The 26722-nt window shown below is 32.3% G+C and overlaps 1 protein-coding gene across 1 annotated transcript in view; it reads left to right on the forward strand.

Annotated features, from left to right (window-relative positions):
- Window positions 1-26722, forward strand: part of LOC309558726 (titin-like) — a 320308-nt gene that overhangs the window by 157401 nt on the left and 136185 nt on the right. Inside the window, exons 131-142 of the mRNA XM_082261775.1 lie at window positions 512-580; window positions 701-784; window positions 912-989; window positions 1811-1894; window positions 2153-2233; window positions 5062-5145; window positions 5255-5335; window positions 5414-5485; window positions 5832-5909; window positions 6463-6546; window positions 6690-6773; window positions 7013-7087. Of these exons, the coding sequence (XP_082117901.1) occupies window positions 512-580; window positions 701-784; window positions 912-989; window positions 1811-1894; window positions 2153-2233; window positions 5062-5145; window positions 5255-5335; window positions 5414-5485; window positions 5832-5909; window positions 6463-6546; window positions 6690-6773; window positions 7013-7087 (954 nt within the window). The remainder of the gene's footprint in view (window positions 1-511; window positions 581-700; window positions 785-911; window positions 990-1810; window positions 1895-2152; window positions 2234-5061; window positions 5146-5254; window positions 5336-5413; window positions 5486-5831; window positions 5910-6462; window positions 6547-6689; window positions 6774-7012; window positions 7088-26722) is intronic.

The raw sequence follows: 26722 nt of genomic DNA on the forward strand, positions 1-26722 counted from the left end.
ATTCCCTTGCAAAGTGAACAGCCAATTTGCCTTTAGTAAATCAACCTGTGTCTATCATAAATATCTTTGCCCATAATTTTAAGATTCCCCTTGAAAAAAATCATTAATTTATAAACATATACATAACAGTACCTTTAAAGACATTTTTTGGGGATAGAGTATGGATTGGTTAAATTGTTGTAATCTATTCTGCCTTTACTTCCTGTGTTTAGACATGGCAAAAAGTGAGGAAAGATCTCTGAAAAAAAATAAATCCTCTCCTGTCCAAGTGTCCCCATTGGAAGATCTTCCTTGTATTATTGTTCCATTGGCAGCTCAAAGTCCTGAAAAAGAGAAAGGGAAACATCCCAGAGGGGACACAGACAGCACTGTTAATTTGACAGAGGTTCTAACTCCTCCCTGCTTTATAAAAAAAATGGCATTAGATACACTTTCTTATATACATATACATATTCAAATTGGTGCACCATATATAAAATCTGCTTACAACAGTATAATTACTCTTTTAAAGTTCCAAAGAAACCTGCTGCTGTTGAAAGAAAAGTAACTATAAGTAAAAAAGGAGTTCCTCCAATTAAAGGTACATGGATAAGCTTTAAAATTGTATTTTTCGTTGAATTGTGTCTACATTGTAGTCGTGTGTGTGTGTGTGTTTGTGTATCTTCCTTCAGTACTAAAACTTTGCATCATATTTTTAAAGAATCAGAAAAACTTAAAGCAGTGACTCCAGCTGAAAAAGTAACAACCGTTGTCACTAAGAAAGAAAAAGTCTTTCTTGAAAGAGGTATTCCATGATCTGCAATCTTTCATATGTGTCCAGTCTTCTTAATGTTTTTTAAATGTATATCTTTTTATGTGTTTACTGTTTGTAAAAGTAAGTGCATAAAATAAACCTTCTTTTTACTAACCAGAAGCAGAGATAATTGCTCCAGCACCCACTCCTGCTCCCAAAAAAGTAGAAGTACCTAAAAAAGTTCCACCTGCTAAAGGCATATAAGGTTACATTTAAATATTTGTAAAAAAAATTGGGTAGTGTAACTACATTTAAAACAATGTGTTTACAGATTATTATCAATTAAATATATAATTAATTCATTAATAATCAACTGTTTGGAGAAAAAAAGTAAGGATACAATTACATTTTCTTAGGAGCTTGTTAGAACTTGATTAAAGCTGGAAAAAAAGATAGTGTGATATTAAGAAATGCTTTTTAAAAATCTAATTAAATGATACCCCAGTGAACAAAAATAAAAAAGTAGGCTGCACTATAGAAAATTGTGCAAATTAACCTAGATAAATGCACATTAGGGTTCAGAGAAGTTCAGCAAATTATTGTTAATTTAGATGATCAGTAATTTGGGCTCTTTTCTAATCACCTAAAAAAAATCTATGAACTGCTTCATAAACAAACTGGAACTTTTTTGTGTTTTATGTATATTCATTTGCAGATTTTTTAGTTCTGCCCTTTTTGTTTTGCTTTGTTTAGCAGGTAGCATCTTTATTTTATCTATTTCTAATAGTCTGTGTTTTAGGTTAAAAAAATTTCAGTTATTGTGTTAATATACTGTATATGTTTTTATTACATTTTTTATTACTTAAATTTGCCAAACTCTAAGTACTATTTTGTAGACTTCATTTTTATCATCCTTGCCATTACTGGCTAATAATACCCACCCAAGTATACTAAAATGCATGACACATGCAGTACCTGGTTATGAAACCAAGTCCAATATTCTAGTCTGTGGTGTTGTATGTTCTATTTACTCTTTATGAATCTTTAAATGTCTTAAGCAAACTAATCTCTTTTAAGTGCCTGGAGAACCTGAGAAACCAGCTTTTAAAGGAAGGGAAACAATTACTGTGTCTAAAAAAGAAGAAGTTGTTCATATTGAAGGTATAATATATCTTCAGCAAAATATCTTGTCTTCTCAGCGTTGTACTCATTACATATCTTCATCCATCTTCATGTGTTCTGTGTTGTCCGTGATATCACTGAAACTCTTACAATGTTCAAACACTTCCATATTCATCGCTTATTCCTTTTTGTTCTCTGTATTCAAGGCAAAGAAATTTACAAAACCCGTTCTCTGTGTTTGTTTGTCTTCTCTTATACAAATGTCTTAAATGTCTAAATTATACAATATCTTTAAAGTTTCCAAGGACATTAAAAAATATGCGTCTGAAGAGAGGCTACCAGAGGAAGCACCAAAAGTGAAAGTTCCAGCAGCAAAAGGTATATAGCTGAAATTTCTTGTCCTATCTAGACATCTATATGGTGTACTATCTGTTTAAATGTATATGTATGTGTATATGTTATAGGTCTATGTGTAGCAAAATTAGATTATTAAGAAAAGGTTGTCAGTTCAGAGTTTTGGTGCAGGGCATGTGCGTCAGATTCCCTAAAAGTATATATTTTATTTGAGATATTGATTATTTTTTAAACTGTCAAATGAAAATATAAATATGCAGTTTGCAGAGCTGGTCTGAAATAATTGGAAAGTAAAAATGTGTGCCTATTTAAAATGGCTTAAGGTCTTCAGCAGTTGTAGAACAACAGGCTAGTTTAACATTCTTTGCTATGAAATAATTTGTAAAAGCACACAGTAAAGATCACATTTTAGCCTATTATTGTTTTCTATGGCAAGTAACTAGCTTTGGCTAAAAGTGCAGATATGCTAGATGTTTTTTTCTAGTCAATGGTGTATGGTAAAGATTTAAGAATGCTCCTTATGCATGTCTGCAAACCATATGCTGAGCAATCCAGTGTGCACTGTGGATTATTTTTGTGCACTGATAAGGAGGTCCTTATAAGACCAAATTAACCTGGCAAACATAGATCCTTTTTAGCTCAGAATAAGAAAATTGTGATTTTAGAGTAAATTTAAGAGTAAATGTATTATGAACTCCCCCTAGGCTATACCAAGCTCATGTGAATGTTCTTTCTGTCCCAAAGCTTTCTAAAGTAGATACTAATAATGGTAATAGCAACAAATGCTGTCATTACCAAGAAGGCTTCATGTACAATATAACCAAATGTTTTGGGACACCTGCCTTTACACTCACATGAACTTTAATGGCATCCCAGCCTTAGTCCGTAGGGTTCAATATTGAGTTGGTCCACCCTTTGCAGCTGTAACAGCTTGCACTCTTCTGGGAAGGCTGTCAATAATCAATGACCAATATTCCAGGAGCACATTTTTGAGGTTAGGCACTGATATTGGAAAAAAGGCCTGGCTGGCAGTCTGTACCCTAATTCATCCCAAAGGTGTTCTATCAGGTTGAGGTCAGGCCAGTCAAGTTCCTCCAACCCAAACTCGCTCATCCGTGTCTTTATGGACCTTGCTTTCTGCACTGGTCCAAATCATTTGGTGGAGGGGGTCTATAGTGTGGGGTTATTTTTCAGGGATTTGGGCTTGGCCTCTTAACTTCAGTGAAGAGAACTCTTAAGGCATCATCATACAAGACATTTTGTGGGAACAGTTTGGGCTTGGCCCCTTCCTGTTCCAACATGGAAACAAAAGGTCAATGAAGACATAGATGAGTGGGTTTGGGGTGGAGGAACTTGATTGGTCTGCAAAGAGTCCTAACCCTAATTCGATGGAACACCTTTGGGATTAATTAGAATGCAGACTGCTAGCCAGACCTTCTCATCCACATAAGTGCCTAACCTAACAAATGTGCTTTTGGAAGAATAGTCAAACATTCCCATAGACACTCTCCTAAACCTTGTGGACAGCCTTTTCCAGAAGAGTTGAAGCTGTTATAGCTCCAAAGGGTGGGCCAACTCAATTTTAACCCATACAGACTAAGACTGGAATTCCATTAAAGCTCATGTTGTTGTAAAGGCAGGCATCCCAATACTTTTGGTAATATAGTGTATTGGCCTTATAGATAGTATGTTATGTGTTGCCTACAAAAGTAAAGATATCAATGATTTCTTGATGGTTTGCCTACAGCAATAAGTAAAAATGTATTTTTTCAGGCTATCATTTTGCCAAATTTTAAATAAAAACTCTTGACAGACTCCATTTTATGGGAAATAAGTGTAAATTACTTTACCTCCCTGGTGTCCTGCAGGGGATTTGAGGCTGTAAACACTCAGTGCCCCTGAACAAATTTGATTACTGCAGTCCATTTTGCAGGGTTGGCCAGGAAATATCCATTGATTACTAAATTCAAAATGCTGGTTTTAGAAATGTTGCACAAATAGGATTGCAGTGGCAGAGTCAAACATTTGCAGCCTCTGATCTTCTGAAAAATGGTAGGAAAGAAAGAGTAATATACACTAATCACCTATCTCCTCCAGATCTTCTAACAGAGTCTTTTTGAGGTTTACTTCAAGTATGGGTAGACACTGTACATTTACATATGGTACAATACGTATTTCTCTGCTAAAGCCTATAGTACTTATAGTCAGAGTTTTGGGAATAGTAAGAACCCTGGTTTTCATTGCGTTTTGTGTATTCATTAGGCAGATTTCCCCTCCTTTCCTGTGAAGGTGACAGTGTTATTACTAATTAAGGAAATGTGGAGAAATCTCCTTGACACAAGCAGAATGGCCATAAAAAAATCTTATTAGCAGGATAGGGGAAGGCTAGAACTGCTATTAACTTTTTATTGCTATCTGCATCCCTGCTGGAGATTTCTCCTTCCTACAAAGGTGACAGGATAGGAAATAATAGGAGAACACCCCAATGGGACACAGATATCAAATAAAAACATCCTAACAGCAGTTATAGCAATGTACTACTCAAGCTAAAGAAAATCTTCAGCTGCTTTTACAATTTAAGTATAACTTATGAGAGAATCCTAATTTATCACTATGGCTATATATGTTTTTTTTTACTATATATAGTTATAGTTTCATTTATTGTAATGTTTACATAAAGTTGCACAAAATGAGACCTTTTGTGTGTGTGTGTGTCTCTGTTTTCCTTTGTAATTCAAATTCTTGTTGGCATACTCTTGTTTTTTATGTGTTTTTTGTGTGATGTGTCCATATCAAATACATTTTGTAATCCATCTATTGCAAAAAACAACAAAAATAATATATCTTTAAAGTGCCTGAAAAACCAAGGATATCTGTGCCGGAAGAAAAGCTGCCAACTTCTCCTGCAAAGAAGGAAGAGGCTCCTCCAAGCAAAGGTATACTACAAAAAAAAAAACAGTTGTACTGGAAGCTATGTAGTCTAGTATGCAGTTATTACCCTTATTATAGATCTAAGTAGCCAATCATTGTGCTGTATTTTTAAAGTACCAGAAGTACAAAAGAGAGCAATCCCTGAAGAAAAGGTTCCTGCGCCTGTGCCCAAAAAAGTGGTTGCAGCTCCTAAAGGTACAATTATTTATAAGCTTACTTGGTACTTTATCATAGTTTATACATATTCCTAAAATCTAAATTATGTTTTTAAAGTCCCAGAAATACCAATGAAACCTGTTCCTGAGGAAAAATTTGTTCCTAAAAAAGAAGTACCATCTCCCCAAGGTAGACTATTTTTCTTAAAGGATTATCTTTGCTTCACTTTCTTTTTGTGTTTGTTATCCATGTGCTCTTTTATTTATATGTACAGTGTTTGTGTTTGTATCAGTATGTCTATTTTCTATTTCTTTAATATAACAATCTTAAAAAAAAAATACAATTTCCAGACAGTGCTAATTAATAAATCTTATCTCTCAATACTAAACTATCCATCCCCTATTATTCTTGAGTGCTATTTAGTGCCTACTAGAATGTTATTATTGGTTGAGTGTTTTGTGTAATAAATGTCTTGATAATGTTCTTGCCAGGGTTTTTTTAGTCATTCTTACAAAAAAAGTTTGATTTCTTAAAGCCCCCCAAGCGGTCAAAAAAGTAGGCGAGAAAGTACCAGTTCCTGTTGCTAAGAAAGAGGAAGCTCCTCCAGCTAAAGGTACTTCACAACTTTCTTGTCCAACTGTGAAACCACTCTCTTTATAGTACATTTGTTTGTATTGTTATGTTTATATTATTGTTTTTATGTATTACGTCATATTTGTAATTCTTGCTAATATGATAATATTTAAGGTGACACAAAACAGTTAATTGAAGCCTGCATCTTTAAACTGATAACAAAGTGTAGGTCCAGAGGCTGAAAGCCCCAATAAAATCCATACTAATCAAAGGTATATAACTTGCCAGATATCAAAAGTAATCATGCTGTGTTAAAAGCTTTAATACAGTATATATTTTTTGCATACTACACATTTTATTTTCTACAAAGTGACCTGCTTATATCTTTTTTTTTTTTTTTTTTTTGCCTTTTGCTAATAAGTGCATATAAATGGCACTAACCAGGAATATATTTCTGTGGCACTACTGTTATCTTTTTATTCCTTAGTGTCTCTTGTGTCTTTGAAGTGTCTTTTTGTTTACTTTCTACAAATTGCATCTGTGTGTTGACTATTATGTTGGTCTTTCTACTAAGCCAATAATTGTTTTTAAAGTCCCTGAGCTGAGAAAGAAGCCTGTACCTGAAGAAAAAATACCAGTACCTACCCATAAAAAGGAAGAGGTTGCACCCCCCAAAGGTATACCTCTACTTTTTTAATTGCCCATAGCTTATGTAAAAAGAGAGTATGTTTAAAATTGTCAGTTTTATCTTCTGTAATTATTAATGATGATATATGTGAATTATTCTACCATACCCTAAAATATCTAAAATATTTAAAAGTACCAGAGCCACGTAAGAGGTTGGTCCCAGAAGAGAAGGGTCAAGAGGTCATTCCTAAAAAAGAGGAAGCACCTCCAGTTAAAGGTAGAGAAAGTACTTGTCCATTTGTCTTTCTATAATATCTTTTTGTTTATGTCAAACTATTTTATGCTTCCTAAGTTCACTTACCTTTTATGCATGCTACATCTTAGCAACTTCTTTGGAGAGGTTCAAATTACATTAGTGTTTTTTATGTATTTTTTTTTTATTTGTGTCATCGTTTCCTTGTCTGTCACTGTGAAATATGTTAGCTGTCATTAAACAGAGTCTAATGTTCTTTAAAGTGCCAGAAGCACCTAAGAAGATTATTCCTGAGGAAAAAGCGCCAAAGGTTGTCCCAGAAGCACCAACTCCTAAAGGTATTAAAAGAAGGCCTACACCTTTAACATCAGATTTTACAGATATTTATATTTTATTGATCTTATATTTTATCTGGGATACATTATATTTGCACTTTTCCCAACAAATTCAGTATTATGATTAAATATTGGATTTATTTTATTTTATCAGCCATTCATGTATAACATTACCTCTCAGGGTATGTATTCAGTAGAACCAAATCCCTGATTGATGATGTACTGTATTGCAAACTGAATGTAAAATAGCATTCATTTAAAATTCAAGTGCTTAACACGTTAATCAAGTAATACAAAACACTTCTTAAAACATCTTCTTGCTGATTCCAAAATTAAATTACACTTGCTAAATCAGCGCAATATATTAAAGTGTCTGAAGTACCAAAGACTGTGTCACAAGAAGTGGAAGAGATTACTGAGTTGCATAGAAAGATGCCAGTAACCAAAGGTATTACCCCAGAGATATCTTTAGACTCAGTGTTACTAATATCTTCAAATTCTCTGTATGTTTGTCTCATTTCAGTGGTGTCTGTCTTTATGCATCAGCAGCAGATTATATGTAGGAGAGTACAATATAGCATTCTTTGTACCTTTATTATTTGCTACAGCTACTACCCAGTAACTAAAGTTTTTTTTTTTTCTGAGGAAACTGCCAAAAGGCTATTTATCTTTTATTATATTAATATGTATAGTTACAGTTTATGGTATTAATATTATATGCTATATATACAGTAGACACATTTTATATATTATTGACAAATCTACCAATGAGAACTAGCAGCTCTGCCTAGCTCTTAGAGTACCAGTGGATCTGCACAGACAGTAACTTCACTTTATAAATAATTTCAGCGTTAACAGTTCTCTTTTCGTATATTCACCTTGCTGAATTATTTAATATATTATAATATATTCTCATAACAGAAGGTGTCGCTTGCTAGCTAGTAAATATATACACTATTTTTAGTGCCAGAGCCACCAAAGATTCCCACTCTTGAGGAAAAGGCTCCATCTATTCAAAAGAAACCAAAGCCAGTAGAAGGTACACAACAACTACACATGTTTGTCATGTGTGTATTTGTGTTTAAAAAAGAAAATATTGATTTGTTGCTAATATTTTTAAAGTGCCTGTACCTGAAGAAAAGGTGATGCTTAAACCCTTTAAAAGGGAAGCACCAGCAGCCAAAGGTATATTTTGTGATTGTCTTCTTATATGTTGTTTGTTTTTTTGTGTTTTACAATAGACATCCTATGCAGTGTAAAATTAAGTTACTAATATGATTATACTATCTTAAAAGTGGCAGAAGATCCCCCTAAAGTTACTCCTGAGCAGAAAATGCCTACTACTAGTTCCAAGAAAGAGGTTCCTTCTGCTCCAACACCTCCACCTAAAGGTATTTTACTACCTACATTTTTTTTTTTAATTCTACATTTATATTTACCCTATAACTGCCTGTAGTGTCCTGAAATAGTTATGTACATATATATGATATGTAGTTCATAAGCACAAAAAATACAACTTTCTATGGCTATTTAAGTATAATGAGAGGAAGCTTCCCCTAAATTGTTCTCATTAATTGCATATTTAGGCTATATAAAAGAAAAAATAAAATATTGCCAAAGAACTATAGATCAGTCTTCCTGTTTATCTCCTAAAATAGCAGAATTACCAAAGAAAATGGTCCCAATGGAACCAACACCTGCTCCCATAATGGAGACTACTCTGCCACTAAAAGGTACAACATAGCAGAGTTCACTGTTAGTGTTTACAAACTTTTTAGCAGTTGTAAATAACCACTACAACATTCACATTTCTTTTAAGTGGGTGAAAGGCCAGGAACTGTGGCAGAAGAGAAACCACCTGCATTTGTCCATAAAAAAGAAGTAATCAGCACTGTAGAAGGTAGTTGTCAATCCTTGCCACACTAGCTGCTTCACCCATGTGCTAAATATTTGATGCACACATTAGATATGTTTCTTATGCTGACATGTGTGTTTTCAATGTATACATGTTTTTTGTTTTTGTAATGTTACAAATATCTTAAAAAAAATAATATCTTTAAAGTGGTGGAAGAAGTGACCCAAGTTATTGAACACAGAGAAGTACCTCCTCCTCTTGTGGAGAAGAAACGTATTCCACCAAAGAAAGGTATAAAATCTTTCATGTGTCATGTACATGTCATATATGTAACTGTTGTCTTTTTGTTTTATGTGTGTCGTTGCTCTCTGAAATGTGTTCGTACTAATATCTTTAAAGTACCTGAGATCGATCAACAGCTGTTTCCTGAGGAGAAAGTGCCTCGTAAAATTCCTAAAAAAGAAACAGTTCCTCCAATCGAAGGTATTATAAACATTCTTCCTGGTCAACTATTCTTTTGTATATTATGTTGTTTATTCTATATGTGTCTTAAATTTTGTTTATTAATTGTTTTGTGCCTCAAGTCTTTCTATAGTTTTTGGGTATTAAGTGTTTTGTTCTCAAAGTTTTACTAATATCTTCATCCCTTAAGAACATATCCAAGAAGAAAAACTGTGGCACACTCTTCCTAAGAAAGAAATTATTTCTCCAGCTCAAGGTATATTAAGTGTTTATTGTTATATCATCAAAACTATATGTATGTGATGTTGTAGATTTAGGGAGATTTGGTGCTAAAGGTTTACTAATATCTTAAAAGTGCCCAGAACCTTGCCGGAAACTACTCAAGATCAGAAAAGTCCACAAATACTTCCTAAAAAGGTTGTGCCTCCTTTGAAAGGTAAACAGTTTATTATTTAGATTTGGTTTATACATTTTTACATTAATCAGATACTTACTAGAATTTAAATATGACTAATATCTTTAAAGTTGAGACATACAAAAAAGCTATTGGAGAAGAGGAAGAAGAAGTTATAATATCTGAAAGAAAAATAGTTCTAGCAGCAGAAGGTAAATCCTATTTACAAATTCTTACATTAAGAGGCCAGCATTATTTATAAGAAAGATAGTAACTATATTTAATTCCTACATGTAATAGATGTTCCACAAAGATTAGAAGATAAATTGGCTGTTGTAAAACCAAAACAAGCACTAATTTCCAATGGAAGTACAGAATTAAAATGCCAAAGTTGTTTTTATGGTTGAAATTAGTTGTTATATTTAATATAAACAGTAAATTGTATCTGTTTTAAAACAGAAGACAAATTTCCTAATGTGGCCCAAAGAGAAAAAACAACTATACCACTTACTAGCAAAGTCGCTCCAGCCCCTCAAGGTATATCCTTTGCTGATATTTAACATTTATTTGAAACTAATTTATGATTATATAAATCAATCCTAATATTTTTCAAGTGACAGAGATCCCTAAAAAGACAGAAGAAAAGTTTTTAAGAGTTGCTGACAAAAAAGTAGCAGTCCAGCAAGCTAAAGGTAGAAGATCTTTTTAAATATTAGAATGTTTATGATAATATAGCTGAGAACCTAAACTAACTGGCTGCTAATATTTTAAAGTTCCAGAGGCTCCAGAGATAAGGGTTCCAGAGAAGAAATTTCTGAAGCCTAAGAAAGAAGCAATGCACACTGTTGAAGGTATATCTGTTATAGATATATCATTATTATAATGGCATCTATATGTCAAGCAATACAATGGTATCTAGATTTAAATTAATTAATCCTTATTTTTTATGATCTAAATCAGTGCTAATATTCTTTTAAATGGCAGAGATTCACAAAGAAGAAAAACTTCCAAGTGTTGTTACCAAAAAGGAAGTATACCATCGTTTAGAAGGTAGATTATGTCCTGTGCTTTTATGTGTTGCTATGGTTGAGAGCACACACTAAGTTTTGGGCTAATACTAATATCTTTAAAGTTTCTGAGGTGTCTGAGAAGCTTACCCCTGAGGAGAAAATTCTTACAAGGTCTGCTAAAGATGTAAAGCCAAGTCTTGAAGGTATTTTAGAGTTATTGAAGAGTTTTTATGGATGGTGACTGTACACTAACATTCAGAAATTGCTAAACAAAACTAATATCTTTTAAGTGTCCATTGGAATTCCTAAGAAGCCTTTCCATGAAGAACAAAAAACAGTGACAGGTATATGATTTTAAACCCAAGTTAATATTTATATAATGGGGCCTGTTACATGCCCATCTATTGTTAATCTCTATATTGTAGTAAACAAAAACTTTATTACCACTCTTGTGTAGTAAAGTAGAAGAAGCAGTTTACAATTAAAAGAGCAAATATAGAAAATATGCTGCCCTTTTATAACTGCCTTGGAAGTGCCAGTATTATCTGTCTGCTCAGATAATATCAACTATAAAAATGAATATAGGAAAGATTGTTATAAATATGATTTTAAGATTAAAACATTTGTAAAATAAATATTTTTTTAAGAACTTGAAATGTCAGAGGAAGAAAAGGAAGAAATTCCTGCTTATGCCCCTGAAAAGAAATATATACGGGGGGTGACAGGTATGTAAACAGTTAAGCATGAGTATATAATTCATTTACTAGCTAAAGGTTATATAAAAAAATCAATTTAAATAAAACGAATATTTATATTTTAAAGAACAAGAAGATTCAGATTCCGATAAATATTTGGTAGAAGAAGAATACAAATTGGTTTATAAAAAGAAAGCAGCTGTCCCTAAAAAAGGTATTCAACTAACATCTTAGCAAAGCCTGCGATGTATTTTAGATGTGTTATGATCAGAATCTGTTACTGTTTTGTCAATAACAAAACTACTAATATCTTTAAAGCACCTGAAATTCCAACAAGGATCTCACCAGATGAAAAAAAGCAGATTACAGTTCACAAACATGAAGTACCTGTGTCTGCAGAAGGTATATTCCCAAACTTATCTTGTCATTCCAATAACTGTATATGTAAAACTCAATGTCCATTGAACAATACTAATGTTATACTAATATCTTCATGACTAGAAGTACAAAAAAAGCCAACAGCAAAAGGAAAAGCACAAGCTTCTAGGGGAGAAATTACTTCACATGTGGAAGGTATATTATTATTATTATAATTCAGGATTTATATGGTGCAAACAGTTTGCACAGCTCTTTACAATATAAGGGAAACAGTACAGTAACAATACAGTTCAATATAGAAAGTTTTGAAGGGCCCTACTCATGGAACTTAAAATCTAAAAGGGAGAGGAAAGTGGTGCAAGAGGTTATAACTGTGCGGATGGCCTGATAGTGATGGTAGATGTTTTTTTAGATGTAGTTTTTGGCTAGGGTAGGTTTTTCTGAATAGATGTGTTTTCAGGGATTGCCTAAAGATAGACATGGTAGAACAGATAGGGGTAGGGAGTTCCAGAGGATAGGAGAGGTTTTGGTCTAAGTCCTGAAGGCAAACATGGGAGGAGGTGATGAAGGAGCCAGAAAAAAGGAGGTCTTAGGAGTGGACAACTTGGTTGATATTTTGAGAAGAGGTTGGTGATATACCTTGGGGCACTGTGAATGGCTTTGAATGCTGTAGTTAATATTTTTAATTTTTTTACATTGAGCTAGTGGAAGCCACTGGAGGGATTGGCAGAGAAGGGCGGCAGCTACAGATATGTTAGTAAGGTGGATGTGTATAACAGCAGCATTCATGATAGATTGGAGTGGGGATAGCCTTTGTAGAGGTAGGCCAGTGAGAAGGGAGTTGCAATAGTCAAGGTAGGAGATAACCAGGGATTGAATTTGTTGTGTTTTAATAATTAAGAAGGAGTGAATTATGGAAATATTTAGAGAGTCAAAGCAGCAAGATTTAGCTAGTGATTGGATGTGGGGCCCAGGGTGTAGTTTTCCATGGAGGGACCAATAGTATATGGTCACTTACTTACTTGTACTTACCACAAATCAATAGGACTTTTTGAATACTAATATTAGACTGTCTTTTAATAAAAACAAAAATATCTGAAAGATGTGGTTCTAAGGAAAAGCCTGAATTTGCTGTTTCCAAAAGAGAACCTGCATAGCCTTACTTCTTGCATAAACCTTTCTTTTTAAGTGGTAAATGTTTAAAAATTCAGTTTGTAAAGAAAAGTAGCAAACTGCCAACTAATGTTTTAACTGGAAAGAATTTATAGACTTTCTTTGCAATAATGCACATCAAAAAACATCTAACAGTAGACATTCCAAGGAGAGTCCTTGCTCCTGAAGATGAGTTAAAAGCCACTGCACCAGAGAAATCATTTATTTTTCTCCAACTAAATGTATATCTTATATATTATTTTTGCTTAGAGCACACTAGAATCACTTTTCAATAATAGCACTTTTAAAAATAAATTAGTACTAAATAATGCATTAAAATTCCCAGACACAGCTAAAAAAACTGACTTCTAAAGATGTACCCAAAAGTGAAATTTATTCTCATGCCAAGGTACATTACTATCCTTATGATTTAAGTCCAAGCATTTCATTTAAAGCAGATTTTTTACAGTTATAATCATACAAATATAACATTGTCTAAGGTGTCTCAAAGACTCCTGAGGAGACTATACCAATATCTGACCTAAAGAGAGAAAGTAGAAGGTATCTTTCATACACTATATTCAAATTTCCATTTTACTTGTTTAGTAACAATTTCTTTGTCTTTTTTTTTTTATAAATAGAAATACTTAACAAAGACAGTTAATAGAAAATCCAGTAAAGCTGTAAAGAAGCTCAATAAATGTATTTAATAAAAACATATTTTAATACACAGTAAATTCAATTTATTTCCATTTCCATATTTCAATCATTTACCAATATTAAATCTTTGTAAATATAATGATAATACACAGTGACTATCTCTAAATTAGCTGATATCCTAAAAAAACTGACTCCTCGAGAGAAGGTAAAAACATTGTTATCCAAAGGAAGTGTTGATTCCCACTTGGAAGGTATGACTCAGTCTCATTGTTCCTATTACAGTCCTACAATTATTTAAATCATACGTCATGTGAAACCTATTGCATAAAATAAAATGTGATAAAACAGTTAAACATCTCAAAAAAAGTAGTCTGAACAGATTTTTCTGTATATAAATAAATATGAAATTTTAGTTGTCACGGTATATGATGATACCTTACCGTCCTATTCCATCCATATTATCATAAAATGCCTACTCATTTTCTAGTAGAATTTGAATGCAAATATAATATTTTAAATATTTAGATGGTCCTAGTCAAAAGATGTTTAAAAAGAAGCAAACATTTTTAATGATTAACCACTTCTGGACCAGAGGGATTTGCCCTCCTGTAAAGACCAGGCCATTTTTGCGATTCGGCACTGCGTTAGTTTAATGGAAAATTGCACTGACGTGCAACGCTGTACCCAAAAAATATTGATGTCCTTTTTTTCCCACAAATAGAGCTTTCTTTTGGTGGTATTTGATCAACTGTGCGATTTTTTTTGTGCCATGAACAAAAAAAGAGCGACAATTCTGAAAAAAAAACAATAATTTTCACTTTCTGCTATAAAACATTCCCAAAAAAAATTAAAAATCAAAATGTTTTAACATTTTAGGTCAATTTGTTTTCTGCTACATATTTTTGGTAAAAGAAATAGCAATAAGCATATTTTGATTGGTTTACGCAAAAGTTATCGTGTCTACTAACTACGGGAAAGATTTGTGTCATTTTTATTGTTTTTTGCGGCGGACAGATTGGACCCCTAAATGACATTTATGACACTTTTGGGGGGACCAGTGACATTACTACAGTAATCAGTGCTAAATGCACTGTTACTGTAATAATGACACTGGCAGGGAAGGGGTTAACACTGTGGGTGATCAAGGGGTTAAATGTGAGCCTAGGGGAGTGATTCTAACTGTATGGGGATGGGCTTTTGAAATATATAGATATATATATATTCTATATATAGAAGGATCACAGGCACTCTGGGATCATTCCAGAGAGAAGAACGGCTAGCTGTCTATCATCCCAATCCATTACATCAAATTTTAAACTCATTATTACCCAAATAGAAACATTATTGTAATATTTGCTTCATTTCTATCAGTCATTTATTTACATTACTCAAGGTCATATAATAATACTACATTAATATATCTAAATTATGTCTTACTTTACAGAAGGTATATTACCAGCATCATGTTATTAATTTATATTACTCCAGATTATAAAATCATACTATATCAAAATATCTAAACTGTTAAATGTCACAATGCCTGCAGAAAAGCTGAAAGTTGCTAAAACTAAGAGACAAAATTCCTCCTTTACACAAGGTTTATCATGAGCATTTTGAGGTTATCATCCCAATCCATTATTATGCCATATTATAAACTCATTTCCCAAATAAATACAAAATAACTGTAATATCCTCTTTATTTCTGTTACTCATCTATTCCCATTACTCCAGATCATATAATAATTGTTCTATCAATATATTTAAAATGTTAGATGTCCCTAAAAGAACAGTGTCTGAAGAAAAGCTGAAGGTTACTAAAACTAGGAAAGAAATGTCTTCCTCTACAGAAGGTGTTTATTCAGCATCTTGAGGTTAATCCCAATCCATTTTAAATCATATTATAAACTCATCATCTATATAGAAATATTATTGTAATCCCTGTTTAATTTCTGTTAGCCATTCATTCCCTGTACTGCAGATCATATAATAATACTATATCAATAAATGTACTCATCATGCAAATAGAAATATTATTGTAATATCTCCTTTATTTCCGTAAATCATTGATTTCCATTACTACAGATCATATAATATTTACTTTATCAATATCTTTAAAATGTTAGATGTCCCTAAAGGAACTTTGCCTGAAGAAAAGCTGATGGTTGCTAAAACTAAGGGAGTAATTTCTTCTTCTAAAGAAGGTACATCATCAGAATCTTGACGTTATCATCCCAATTCATTATTAAATCATCCTGTAAACTCATTACCCAAATAGAAATATTATTGTAATATCTGCTTAATTTCTATTAGTTATTCATTTACATTACTCAAGATGATGTAATAATACTATATCCAAATATTTAAAATATTAGATATCCAGATTCCTGAGGAAAAGCTGAAAGTTGCTAAAACTAAGAAAGACATGTCTTCTTCAGCTTCAGGTATATCATCAGCTTCTTCATGTTATAATCCCAATCCATTATTAAACTATATTATAAACTCATTACGCAAATAGAAATATTATTGTAATATCTCCTTTATTTCTGTAAATCATTAATTTCCATTACTCCAGATCATATAATAATTACTATATCAATATCTTTAAAATGTTAGATCATATAATTACTATATCAATATCTTTAAAATGTTAGATGTCCTTAAAGGAACTGAGCCTGAAGAAAACCTGATGGTTGCTAAAACTAAGGGAGTAATTTCTTCTTCTAAAGAAGGTATATTATCAGCTTCTTCATGTTATTATCCCAATCCGTTTTTAAACCATATTATAAACTCATTACGCAAATAGAAATATTATTGTAATATCTCCTTTATTTCTGTAAATCATTGATTTCCATTACTACGGATCATATAATATTTACTATACCAATATCTTTAAAATGTTAGATCATATAATTACTATATCAATATCTTTAAAATGTTAGATGTCCTTAAAGGAACTGAGCCTGAAGAAAACCTGATGGTTGCTAAAACTAAGGGAGTAATTTCTTCTTCTAAAGAAGGTATATTATCAGCATCTTGATGTTATCATCCCAATTGATTATTAAATCATCTTCTAAACTCATTGCCCATATAGAACTATTATTGTAATATCTGCTTAATTTCTATTAGTCATTCATTTACATTACTCCAGATCATATCATAATACTATATCAAAATATTAAAAATATTAGATATCCAGATTCCTGAAGAAAATCTGAAAGTTGCTAAAACTAAGAGAGATATGTCTTCTTCTATAGAAGGTATATCATCAGCATCTTCATGTTATCATCCCAATCCGTTATTAAACCATATTATAAACTCATTACGCAAACAGAAATATTATTGTAATATCTCCTTTATTTCTGTAAATCATTGATTTCCATTACTCCAGATCATATAATAATTACTATATCAAATCTTTAAAATGTTAGATATCCCTAAAGGTAGCATGCCTGAAGAAAAACTGATGGTTGCTAAAACTAAGAGAGTAATTTCTTCTTCTAAAGAAGGTATATCATCAGCATCTTGATGTTGTCACCCCAATCCATTAATAAATCATATTATAAACTCATTACCCAAATAGAAATATTATTGTAATATTTGCTTCATTTCTATTAGTCATTCATTTACAGTACTCAAGATCATGTAATAATACTATATCCAAATGTTTAAAATATTAGATATCCAGATTCCTGAGGAAAAGTTGAAAGTTGCTAAAACTAAGAGAGACATGTCTTCTTCTATAGAAGGTATATCATCAGCATCTTGATGTTATCATCCCAATCCATTATTAAATCATATTATGAACTCATTACTCATACAGAAATATTATTGTAATCTCTTCCTTATTTCTATTAATCATTCATTTCCATTACTCAAGATCATATAATAATTTTGTATGAATATGTTTAAAATATTAGGTATCTCTAAAGGAATGGTGTCTGAAGAAAAGCTGAAAGTTGATAAAACTAAGAATGAAATTTCTTCCTCTGCAGAAGGTATATCATCAGCATCTTGAGGTTATCATCCCAATCCATTATTAAATCATATTATAAACTCATCATCAATATAAATATTTTTGTTGCAATATCTATAATTTCTATTAGTCATTAATTTCCATTACTCCAGATCATATAATAATTCTACATTAATATATTTAAAATGTTAGATGCATCTAAAGAAACATTGCCTGAAGGAAAGTTGAAAGTTGATAAAACTAAAATAGACATTTCTTTCTTTACAGAAGGTATTTCATTAACATCTTAATGTGATCACCACAATCCATGTTATTATAATATCTGTTTCATTTTGATAAGTAATTTATTTACATCACTCAAGATCATATAATAATATTACATTAATGTATCTAAAATGTTAGATGCCCCTAAAGGAACAGTGCCTGAAGAAAAGCTGAAAGTTGTTAAAACTTATAGAGAAAAGTCTTCAACTACAGGTATATTATCAGCATCTTGATGCATCCTAATTCAATATTAAATCATTTTGTAGACTCATTACCCAACTAGAAATTGTATTGTAATACCTGCTTCATTTCTATTAGTCATTCATTGACATTATTCTAAATTATATAATAATATTATTTCAAAATATTTAAAATGTTAGATTTCCCTGTGCTTGAAGAAAAGCTTAACATTGCTAAAACTAAGAGAGAAATGTCTTCCTCTCCAGAAGGTGTATCATCAGCATCTTGAGGTTATCATCCCAATCTATTATTAAATCATATTATGAGTTCATTACCCATCTTGGAATTTTATTGTAATATCTGCTTCATTTCTATTATTCATTCATATCCATTGCTCCAGAATATATAATAATACTGTATCAATATGTTGAAAATGTTAGATGTCCCTAAAGAAACAGTGCCTGAAGAAAAGCTTAAGGTTTCTAAAAAGAGAGAAATGTCTTTCTCTGCAAACAGTATAACATCAGCATCCATATGTTATTACCCCAATCCATTATTCATTCATATTATAAATTCATAATCCAAAAATAAATATTATTTTAATATCTGCTTAATTTCTATTAGTCATTAATTTACATTATTACAGATCATATAATAATACTATATCAAAATATCTAAAATTTTAGATGTCCAGATGCCTGAAGAAAAGTTGAAAATTACTAAATCTAAGAGGGATATTTCTCTTAATATATCTAAATTTACCAAAGTAGAAATATTATTGAAATATCTGCTTTATTTGTATTAGTCATTCATTTCCATTACTCCAGATCATATAATACTATATCAATCTATCTAAAATGTTAGATATCCCTAAACCAACGGTGCCCGAAGAAAAGCTGAAAGTTACTAAAACAAAGAGAGCAGTGTCTTCTTCTACAGAAGGTACATCCTTTAGCATTGTGATGTTATCATCCCAATCCATTGTAAAATCATATTATGAACTCATTACCCAAATAGAAACATTATTGTAATCTGTGATTTAGTTTAAGTTCCTAAACAAAAAAAAAATCTCTGCACTCAATGGAGATAGAGATTATAAATTAGATTATATAACAGTCACTAATTAGCATTGCCAAAAATACTTTTCAAATCTAAATCAACCAATTTCAAAAGAAAATTTTAAATTTACATTTTTGATCTGACTGAAAGAGACATAATGGCCTACAGGGTTTTCATTTAAACCATCCTCTCTTTAAATCACATCTGTTCCGGGTTATGTTACTATTACAAAACAATTTCAAGTGATACACTTTTTAAAGACACTCATATCTGAAAAGCCTAATAACATTTCATGTTAACCTCTTCTCTGGAAGGTTATACCTTAGTTGATAAATCATCAATCCATTTAATCTAGTCATTTATTCAAGTTAATAAACTATAGATGTCTGTTTAAACAATTTAAATACTACAAATAATAATGAAATACTACAAATAAAAGTGTTAATGTGTCACCAAAAATTAAAGTCCCAAATGAATGAGTCCAAAGTAATTAAAAGTGAAAGTGCACCATGAAGTTAAATTTTATCTTCATAATTGATACCATTATTGTGCACAAGCCACCACTAGTAAACCTCAAATATTATTTGACCATTAGTAGACCTCAAATATGCATTTTTTAAAACCACTCATTAGATTACACTATACAATCATAAATCCATCATTAGATTACACTATACACTCATAACTCCATTAAAAGTCATTATTCATACTAGTCAGTCGTTCATTTACAAAGCCTATTTTCAGATCAAATACTGATATTAAATCAATATATTTGAAATGTTAGATGTCATGCTGTCTCAAGAAAAGCCCAATATTCTTCAAAGGATGAAAGAAGTTTCTTCCTCTAGAAAAGGTACATCATCACTAGTTTGATCTTATCATCTTAACCATTTATTAAATCACAATGGTAATGGTAATGTAATGATAATTTTAATTCAGTTGGCAGCCTTGAAAAAAATATCCTTGGAGAGTAACCTCTTTTCAGAGGGCATACTGATTCCAAGTTAGAAGGTATACCTGAAACACTCCAGTAAGTTATTAAAATGCTTGCAAGATGTTCTTAAGCGGCCAACATCTGTAAAGAAGTGTATTTGCCTAAAAATTTTAATTTATCTCTGAAAGGTGAATAATGACTTCCAAAGTTCTTGCTGCAACCATCTAGTCTGTTAATCATATCCCTCATTTCCTTGTGTTATTCCAATTAGAAAATAATGCATTTCAATTGATAGATGTACCAAAACCACCCAAACCTGAAGAAATGCCACATATTGATGCTTCTAAAGAAGCAAAAACTTCCTCTCTGAAAGGTAACTCATAATGTCATATGTCAGTATTCCTATTAGCTTTTTATTCATTCATGTTACCTTGTTTCAGTTCAAACACTAATACTATATCAATATATTTAAAATATTAGCTGTCCCTAAACAAATGGTGTCTGAAGAAAAGACCAGGGTTCCTTTAGGCAAGAGAGAAGTTTTGTCTTCCACTGAAGGTATATCATTACCATTCCAGTCCTGTCATCCCAGACATTAAACCAAATTAAACGCTCTTGACTCCAATCAAATAGTATTTCAATCTAATTTTATTTTAGTTGGAGTCCCTAGAAAAGCGATCCCTGGAGAGAATTTACAAATCACTGCACTCAGTAGATATACCGATTCCAAGTTAGAAGGTAAAACATACTTTGTTTCACCTGCAACTTTTCAGTAAGTTACTAATTAACATTGGCAAAGAGAACTTTAACCTCCATAGTTCACTTTGAAATACAGTTTGGAAATTACATCACTCTCCCAGTCATATTTTTATTGGACCCTATTTAGCTGCTAGCGATACCAGAAACAACTATATCTAAAGAAAGGCCTAATATCAATGAACATAAACAAGGAACATCTTCCACTCTGGAAAGTATCCTATTGTTTTATGTCACCGGTCCTTTTACCTAGTCATCTATTTTTTCACATTACCTATTTTCAGATCCGGTACTAATACCATATCAATATATTTAAATGCCAGATGTCCCAAAACAAAAAAAAATCTAAAGAAAAGCTCACAGTTCCTATCAGGAAGAGGGAAGTTTCTCCCTTCGCAGAAGGTACTTTAACACCATAACTACACCCTCCTAACCTATCAATAAATCATATTATACACTCCAGTAATAAAACTATTTTAATCTAATTTTGATTTAGTTAATGCCCCTGAAAAATATATTTGCCATATCTTCATGAAATCATATAATACATTCATAACTCACAATATTCCTGCAAATTGATGCATTTAAAGAAGAAACATCTTCCTCTCTAGAAAGAAACTCATTACCACATACAGTAAGTCATCATTTAAATTTAGTCATTCATGCAAATTGATGCATTTAAAGAAGAAACACCTTCCTCACTAGAAAGAAACTCATTACCACATACAGTAAGTCATCATTTAAATTAGTTATTCATTCACATTACCTACTTCAAATACTAACATTATAATAATATTAAAATGCTAGCTAAAACAATGGTGTCATAAGAAAAGCCCAAAGTTCTATTAAGTAAGAGAGAAGTTTCTTCCCCTTGCAGAAGATACATCATCACCATTTTAATTCCGTCATCCCCAATGCTCAATAAATCATATTAACCACTTCAGCTCCAGGAGGTTTTACCCCCTTAATGACCAGGCCATTTTTTGTGATTCAGGACTGCATTATTTTAACTAACAATTGCGCAGTCATGCTACGCTGCACCCAAATACAATTGATGTCCTTTTTTTCCCACAAATAGAGCTTTCTTTTGGTGGCATTTGATCACCTCTGTGGCTTTTAGATTTTGTGCAATAAACAAAAAAAGAGCAACAATTTTGAAAAAAACACAATATCTTTTACTTTCTGCTATAAAACATTCCCAATAAAAAAAAATTAAAAAATCTATTTTTTTTATCAGTTTAGGCCAATTTGTATTTTTCTACATATTTTTGGTAAAAAAAAATCCCAAAAAGAATATTTTAATTGGTTTGCACAAATGTTATAGCGTTTACAAACTATGGGATAGATTTTTGGACTTTTTATTTTTTTATTAGTAATGGCGGCAATTAGTGATTTTTAATGGGACTGTGACATTGTGGCAGACAGATCGGAGTGACATTTATGACACTTTTTGGGGACCAGTGACATTAATACAGTAATCAGTACTAAATGACACTGGCAGGGAAGGGTTTAATACTGGGGGTGATCAAGGGGTTGAATGTAAGCCTAAAATGTGCTTGCTAACTGTGGGGGGGGGGGGGCTCTGTTACAGGCACAAAGAGATTGGTGTTTCAGCTAAGCTGAAACACACAATCTCTGTGTGCCTGTCTGACAGAAGACCCACCTCCTTTGTTTACATAGGCAGGCGGCTCACCTTTCAGTTTATCTAAAGATCGTGGGGGGCCTGCGGCGATCGAGCCCACTCCTTCCATGGTCTGGCTCCCACTGTGTCTTATTACAGCGGGAGCGCGGCTCCGGCGGCACACGAGTGCTGCCAAGACCACATGCACATAATCACGTACATGTACGTGATTATGCACAGCCAAGCCGCCCTGTCACAGTAAATCTGTGTGGGGCAGTCGGCAAGTGGTTAAATACTCATAACATAAATGCAATTTTTATTTCAATATATGATTTTATTAAAGTTACTAGAAAAGTGATTGTCAGAGAGAAGCCACAACCCTGAGCCTGGTGAAAATACAGGGGATATTTTAGTAATAGCAAATTGTTCACCTTGCAAGGAAAGTTGCACTTTGCAAGGGAATTATCCCCAAAGTTTAGTGGATGGGGTGAAACTCTGTTAACGTCTATCATATACAAGCAAGTATGCTGTTTTTATTCTGCTTGCATGTAATTGGGTAATCTTTGCAAAGAGAAATTTCACTGCTTTCACTAAGCTCTGCGGAAAATTCCCTTACATAGTGTAACTTCCCTTGTAAGGTAAACATTATATTTGCCTTTAGTAAATGAACCCTGCTGATTCCAAATTTAGAATGTATAGTATACTTTGACATTTAACTGAAACTCTCTAGTCAGTTACTAATGAAAAAATTGCTTGTCAGAGGCTCAAAAGCAATTAACATCTGGAAATAGATTTATTTGCAGTCTTCCTTTCTACAAGATACATAGTCATCCTCATATTTCTTATTATACCCCCAATCTATGAATCATATCACTAATTTCCTAGTCATGCTCTCATTAAAAAGCAAATAATGTATTCTAATTGATAGATGTATCAAAAACATCCAGACCTGAAGAAAAGACCCAAATTGGTGTATCTAAAGGAGGACTTCCTTCCTCTCTGGAAGGTACCTCATCACCACATAAGTCATGATTCCCAATAGTTAGCCATGCATTTCACATTTCCTACTTCCTTTTTAAAATGTTAGATGTTTCTAAAACTCAAAATTAAAAAATATAAGAGAGAAGTTCCATCCTCTGCAGAAGGTACATCATCAGCAATTGTATCATTTTACCCTAAACTCTCCATTAAATCATATATTTACTGTATAACCCACATAAAAATATTATTCCAATCCAAGTTCCAAGTTAGGAGGTATAGCATTTTATATTTTTCTGCAGCTCTGCAATGATAGTGACTTCCATAGATAAGCTTATAAAGGAAAAGAAGAAACCCCCATTTGGAACATTATAGGCAGCAAAAAAGAAAAAGTATAGCGAGTACAAAATATAAAAATAGTATAATTATTTATTAATTGCATAGAGTAAAAGTGATAAACATCACAATGCCATATAAGAACAATGAATCCATACAGTATTAATTATATCTAATATCATCCACATACAGTATGGTGGGAGCCCAAACTGGATCTCATTCATATAGAGGCCCATGTACAGATGGGGATCTCATTGTCTTTCCCAACATGTTTCAGAATATGGAAAATTCCTTCTTTAAAAGGAGATGGGATGAACACAATATACTTTAGTCTATAGATATAATAACAAACATAAATATATGCAATTTATTAAGTATTACAGTCACACTTACATGGTTATCAATAGGAAAACATATACTCACACTGCATGATCAGATTCAATGATTGCATTATCACCCTCGGTGAAGCATACCCCTTCGCATTGAACAATTTTGGAGACACCAAGGGTCAAAGCCCTGATCCCAGATTGAAATTGGGAAATGGTGGCCGATAGATTGTACTGAATGCAGCACAAGTAGAAGCTCACATGGATCAAAATATAATACACAGGCCATATTTACATGTTCTGGTTCTTTTTTTTCTCTCCCCTGATGTGTGCATATATCCTTCCTTGCCCCGCTAGGAGTGGCCTCTGCCTTTTTTGATCCTTGTGAGCTTCTGCTTGTGCTGCACTCAGTACAATCTATCGGCCACCATTTCCCAATTTCCATCTGGGATCAGGGCTTTGAGTGACATCACTGATTTTCCATTTGTGCTATGATTAAAAAATCATACATGTTAATTGACAGATTTTCAAAAACACCAAGTACTGATGAAAGACCTCATATTCGTGTACTTAAAGAAGGATCCCCTTCCTATCTGGAAGGTATCTCAGTATCGCATAAGTTATTATTCATATTAGTCATTCATTTACATTTCCTATATCCCGATCACATACTAATACTGATTCAGTATATTTAAAATGTTAGATGTCACTAAAAGTAAGAGAGAAGCTTCTTCTTCTACAGAAGGCATGTCAGTGCCATCTCAACCTTATCATCTCAACACTTCATTAAAACTATAGTGCACACTTATAACCCAAACGAAGAAATCATTTTGATCTCTAATTTAGTCTCTATATAAGTGATCCCTGGAGAGAATCTACACATCTTTGTACTCAGAGATGATGCTGATTCCATGTTAGAAGGTATATCATACTTTGTCTTCTAAATAAAACTCACAATCGATTATTAGTTATTATTACTTGCAAATACGAGCAAGATTTTCTAAACAAACAAATTCCTGTAGAGAAAGTTTTTTTTTTCTCTTTGTAAGTTATATAGTACCTCTGTGCTTACCATTTAAACCATCAAGTCTATAAATCATATAATTAATATCTCAGTTATGGTTTAGTTAGAAAATAATTCATTTCAATTGACAGATATACCAAAACCATCTGGACCCGAAAAAAAACCTCATATTGGTGTACCTAAAAAAGGAACTCCTTCCTCTTTGGAAGGTAACTCAGCATCACATAAGTCATCCTTCATATTAGCTATGCATTCATTTACATTTCCTATTTCCTGATCACATACTGATATTTTTTAAATATATTTCAAATGTTAGATGTTTCTAAAAGATTGGTGTCTGAAGAAAAGCCAGACGTTCCTAAAAGTAAGAGAGAAGTTCCTTCCTTCACAGAAGGTACATCATCCCCATCTCAACCTTATCATCCCAATGCTTCATTAAATCATATTACACACTCCTAACCTAAATAAAAATATTATTTTAATCTCTGATTTAGTTGGAGTCTCTAAAAAAGTGATCCCTGGAGGGAAGCCACAAATCTCTGTACTCAGAGAAGATACTGATTCCATGTTAGAAGGTATACCACACTTTGTCTTTTTATTGAAAATCATAAATCAGTTATTCATTACTATTGCCATAAAGGCCTCATATCAGTGTACCTAAAGAAGGAACACATTTCTCTATGGAAGGTATCTCAACCCATAAGTCATCAGTCTAGTTTGTTAACTATTCATTTACATTACTTCCAGACCAAAAACTAAAGTTGTATCTCTATATTTAAAATGGTAACTGTCCCTAAACTAACTGTGTCTGAAGAAAAGTCCAAAGTTCCTAAAACTAAAAGACAAGTTCCTTCCTCTACAGAAGGTACATCATTAACATCTCTAGCTTATTATCCATTATATCTCTATCTTTTCATTAAATCATACTATACAACCATAATTCAAATATATATAATAATAATAATAATAATAATTATTCATAATTTAGTGCCTAGAAAGGGACCCTTGAAAAGAAGTTACACATTTATGTACTCAGTAAAGTCATTGATTTTATGTTAGAGGGTACACCACATTTTGTGTTTTAAAAGCAACTCTCCAATAAGTTACTAATTATCATTGACAAAAATACTAATTATGCTCCATTGTATCTAAAATGCTAGATGGTGCAGAAAGCCATGAAGAAAAACCAGAAATTGCTGTATTTAAACATGAAGCTGCTTCTTATCTCACAGGTACACCACATCCTTTCATCACCAATGTCATCCAGTAATTAAAACATCCAATTAAAATAAAATAATTTCCTGCACATCATTTCATTTTTTAAATTAAAATATTTAATTTGTTAGGTGTGTTAAAACAAATTATGTCTGAAGAAAAACCCCAAACATCTATGATGGAACAAGTAGCTTTCTACAAGGAAGGTATACCGTCATCACATGTCTATTTTCAGAAACCTATTCATGAAAACATATTATCCATTCTAAAGTGAAACAATAATAACAAAATTACCTGTGTGAATTAGGTGAAGTCCTTGAAAAGATGTTACTAGATGAGAAACCGGAAAGCACTGTACCAAACTTA

The sequence above is a fragment of the Pelophylax lessonae genome (genome assembly GCF_965119305.1).
Source record: "Pelophylax lessonae genome assembly, chromosome: 6".
Classification (NCBI taxonomy): Eukaryota; Metazoa; Chordata; class Amphibia; order Anura; family Ranidae; genus Pelophylax; species Pelophylax lessonae.